Below are 4149 nucleotides of genomic sequence, written 5' to 3'. Positions count from 1 at the left end.
GATCCACCGTCTTCAGCCACCCCACATCGTCGTGCGTGTGGGGCACCAGGTGCACGTTGAGGAAGCCAGGGCGTGTGGGGGGGCAGGACTGCGGGCAGCAGGTGGGGGGACGCATATGGGGCTGTGCCACTCGCAGCTACTCCAACCCACTTCTCTCCCCCCCCCATTTCCAGAGGAAACCACTGGTTTGGGGGCAGAGAAAGTAGAGCAGAACCCAGAGATCCGGGTGTGGGAGCGGCGGCAGAGGGGGCGCAGCGCAGTGGCACCGGGGACCCCTCCCTCCCCAGTGCCCCCCAGTCCCTCCCAGTGCCCCAAGTCCCCTCCCAGCTCATTCCAGTGCCCCCATTCCCCCAGTTCCGGTTCCCTTGGACTCTCCCAGTCCACCCAGGCCCTTCTCAGTGACTCCAGACCCACCCCGGTGCCATTCAAGGGCCCACCCAGTCCCTCCCAGCGCCCCCAGTCCCCTTCCAGGACCCCCAAGTCCCTCCAGTTCAATTCCAGGGTCCCCTCGGTCCCTCCCAGCACCTCCCAGTGCCCCCCCAAGTCCCTCCCAGTTTCATTCCAGTATTTCTATTCCTCACCCTTTGGCCTATCATCCCCCCCCATCCCCGGTAACTCCAGTCCCTCCCAGCTCCTCCCAGGCCCATTGCCCCCAGTCCCTTCGTTTCACCCCAGCGCCCCCAGGCCCGGATCCCCTGCCCCCCCCACCTGGTACCCGCAGCCCGCGGCGGTCGCCGCCCCCCACAGCAGCAGCAGCGCCCCGGGCACCGCCATGCCGCTCGTGAGCGCGGTCATGTGACCGCCCGCTCACATGACCCGAAGGGGGCCCGCTTCGTTCCGCCCCGCCCACTCTGCGAGCGGGAGCCAATGGGCGGTGAGAGCGGCCGCGCGCCGCGCTCTGATTCGTTGCAGGCGGTGCGGGTGCTGCACCTCGCCGTTTCCGTTACCAACGGTTCCCCAGACCCCGCCCCCGCCGGCACGCGATTGGCAGAGCGAGACGGACAGCTCTCTCCTCCAATGGGGCGTCGAGTAGCTGTGAGGCGGGAAACGCTTCCCTCACAGGTCCTCACCCCGCCCCCGCCGGCACGCGATTGGCGGAGGCGTGCATCCTTTCCTCCAATGGGGCATCGAGTAACTGCCAGGCGCGAAGCTCTACTCCTCAGTTCTCAAAACCCCGCCCCCGCCGGCAGGCGATTGGTGAAGAGCTAGACTGACAACGCTCTCCCCCAATAGGGTGCCGAGTAGTGTTGAGGCGAGGCTTCTCCTCACACAAACGCGAGGACTGAGGGGAGCATGCAGCGAGGAGTGTACCGGGCATGGTCTCTGGGCCCGGGCGTCCCTCAGCCCCATGGGTTCCCCCCTTTTGGGGGTCCCTTCAGCCACCAGACCTCACAGAATGGCTGCATTCCCTTTGCAGCAGATCTAGGCCCTTGGAGGTACGTGACCCCACACTGACAGCAGCTCAGCCTCCAGGGCTGCCCCTTTATTTTTATGGCCCCGAACCGGGAAGCCTCTCGTCACCACGGAGGGTACATGGGCTGTGGGTTCTGCAGGTAGGACATCACCACGGCCGAGATGGACAGCCTGTAGGGAAGGAAGGCAGCGTCAGGGAGTGAGGACACGGCCACCAACATGTCCCCCTGCCCCCCCCACCAGTGCCACTGCTCACATGAAGCTGCTCATCATCTGCTTTGTGTCCTCGGAGCTGCGTGAGTTAGCGAAGCTGATGAAGGAGCAGTAGACGGCGATCCAGGCGCACCACTTCAGCTGCAGTGCCAAGAAAGGACAGCCATAGGAACCCCAGCATGCCCCAAATGGTGACAGTATCCCCTCCCGTACCGGTGCCAGTCCTGGTAGCTCCTTCTTGGTGCCCCCTCAGCCCTGCGTGCTCCCAGTTGCTCGCTCCTGGTCCAGTCCTAGTCATGTTTTTTCCCACAGAGCCCTGCCCAATGCCGGTCCCGGTCCCCCCCGCTGTCCCAGTGACTGCCCCCCCACATCCCAGTGCTGGTCCTGGTTTTCCCCAGTCCCCCCCAGTCTCACCGGCTCCTTTCCCGTATAGCCTCCATCCTGGTTTTCTCACCCAGCAGCCCTGCCCGGTTATGGTAGCTCCTTTCCCAGTTCATTCCCCGTGCACGTTCCCCCCTCGGCCCTGTTCGGGTCCCGGTGTACCCCCCACCACCGGCCCGGTGCCGTTCCCGGTGCCGCACCTTGAGCATCAGCCCGCACATGCTGAACACCATGCCCAGCAGGTTCATGTAGTCCGGCGTGGGGTCCTCCAGCGCCGGGTTGCTCTCGGTAGCAGGCGGCTTATATCTGCGGGAGAGGCCGTGAGCGGGAGGGGAGCCCGGACCCGAACCCAGAACACCCCTTCGGTGCCCCCCCACCGCTCCTCACCGCGTAACCCGCGCGGGCCGCCGCGGGTCCGCCATTGTGGGGTGGTCAGCACCCACTTCTGGCGCCGCTCCTGGGCGTGCCCAGCCGTAAACTTCCGGTGTTTTCCGGAAGTGTCCCGCAGCCCACTTCCGGCGCCGCTCCTGGGAGCGCCTAGCTGCAAACTTCCGGTGCGTTTACCAGAAGTGTCCGGCAAGCTATTTCCGGCGCGGGTATTTGGAACTTCCGCCGCCGATAGCTGAAGTGTCCGTTCCATCCCGGTCCGGCCCGGCACAGCCATGGCGTTCCCGCGGCCGCGGCCCGCCCGGCCTGAGCTGCCCCGGAAACACGTGCGGAACATCGAATGCGGGCAGAAAGCAGTGCGCGCCGTGCGCTTCAACGGTGAGAGCGGGAACGGGGCTGTGGGCGAGATGGAGGGGGACCTTTCCCCTCCTGGGGGTGCGGTGGGCGGATGGAGACTGCCCCCCACCCCTCACGCTGTCCTTGGGGTGCCCACACCCAGTGGACGGCAACTACTGCCTGACGTGTGGCAGTGACAAGACTCTGAAGCTGTGGAACCCGCACAAGGGCACAGCGCTGCGCAGCTACCAGGGCCATGGCTACGAGGTGCTGGACGCCGCCGGGTAAGGGGGGAAACGGGACCCCCCCCACCCCTCACTGAGCCACCCCAGACCCTGACGGGGGTCTCTGTGCCCTCCCCAGGTCTTTTGACAACAGCCAGATCTGCTCCTGCGGGTCTGACAAGACTGTGGTGCTGTGGGATGTGGCCAGCGGGCAAGTGGTCCGCAAGTACCGCGGCCACGCAGGGGTGAGCACTGCAGGGAGGGGGATGTGCAGTAGGACAGGAGCCCCCCCATGGCAGCCACCCCATGGCACTCACCCCACATTCCTCCTGCAGAAAGTCAACTGCGTGCAGTTTAACGAGGAGGCCACTATCATCGTGTCTGGTGAGGAGAGACCTCCCCTGTCCCCCCTCATGAGTGTCCTGACACCCCCTGCCCCCCCTTCCCCCCCCAGGGGAGCAGTCTGACCTCCCCCACCCCCTCAGGCTCCATTGACTCCACGGTGCGCTGCTGGGACTGCCGCTCGCGCCGCCCCGACCCCGTGCAGGTGTTGGACGAGGCCAAGGACGGCGTCTCCAGCCTGAAGTTGTCAAACCACGAGATCCTGACGGGGTATGAGGGGGAGGGGCCAGAAACCACAGAGATGGGGGCAGAGCCCCCCCCATGCTAAATCCCCTCCCCCCCAAATCTCCACAGCTCCGTGGATGGCCGCGTGCGACGCTATGATCTGCGTGCGGGGCAGCTCTACTCTGACTACGTCGGGAGTGAGTGATGGGAGGGAGACTACAGAGAGATGGGGGCAACACGAGGCAATGGGGGGCGAGCGCGGCACGAGGTGGGGGACACCCAAAATCTGCCCCCCTCCCTCCTTCCAGGCCCCATCACCAGCGTCTGCTTCAGCAAGGACGGGCAGTGCGCGCTGGCCGCGAGCCTGGACTCCACGTTGCGCCTGCTGGACAAGGACACGGGCGAGCTGCTGGGCGAGTAGGAGCCAGGGGAGGGGGGGCACATGGGGGGGATATGGAAGGCGTTGGGGCCCACAAAGGACCCCCCTGACCCCCCCACCCCGCAGGTACACCGGGCACCGCAGCACCTCGTACCGCCTGGACTGCGTGCTGAGCGATCAGGACACGCACGTGGGCAGCGCCTCCGAGGACGGCAACGTCTACTTCTGGGACCTGGTGGAGGTGAGCCC

The 4149-nt window shown here is 66.1% G+C and overlaps 3 protein-coding genes across 4 annotated transcripts; 1 reads left to right on the top strand and 2 right to left on the bottom strand.

The window, feature by feature from the left end:
- On the bottom strand, positions 1-1304 carry LOC110391199 (lysosomal alpha-mannosidase-like; the record flags this gene model as incomplete). Its single annotated transcript, XM_021382990.1, is given in 2 exon segments — positions 1-88; positions 709-1304. Coding segments are annotated over 2 exon segments (175 nt in total), but the record flags the coding sequence as incomplete, so codon positions are not given.
- A 148-nt stretch (positions 1305-1452) lies between these two features.
- On the bottom strand, positions 1453-2555 carry WDR83OS (WD repeat domain 83 opposite strand). The gene is made up of 4 exons (XM_021382991.1): positions 2395-2555; positions 2208-2313; positions 1670-1767; positions 1453-1584 (listed from the first exon to the last, which is right to left on the bottom strand). Exons 1-4 carry the CDS (start codon positions 2427-2429, stop codon positions 1518-1520), a joined length of 306 nt encoding a protein of 101 aa, XP_021238666.1. The 5' UTR covers positions 2430-2555; the 3' UTR covers positions 1453-1517.
- On the top strand, positions 2548-4141 carry WDR83 (WD repeat domain 83; the record flags this gene model as incomplete). 2 transcript variants are annotated; one of them, XM_021382988.1, is given in 8 exon segments in its annotated part: positions 2548-2772; positions 2894-3014; positions 3094-3199; positions 3290-3338; positions 3440-3566; positions 3651-3718; positions 3830-3938; positions 4027-4141. In XM_021382988.1, coding segments are annotated over 8 exon segments (798 nt in total), but the record flags the coding sequence as incomplete, so codon positions are not given.
- Between the last annotated feature and the right edge of the window lie 8 nt (positions 4142-4149).

This window comes from Numida meleagris, unplaced genomic scaffold (genome assembly GCF_002078875.1).
Source record: "Numida meleagris isolate 19003 breed g44 Domestic line unplaced genomic scaffold, NumMel1.0 unplaced_Scaffold322, whole genome shotgun sequence".
Taxonomy (NCBI): Eukaryota; Metazoa; Chordata; class Aves; order Galliformes; family Numididae; genus Numida; species Numida meleagris.
The sequence above is the reverse complement of the archived record's forward strand: the minus strand, read 5'-3'. Positions and strand labels throughout refer to the sequence as shown.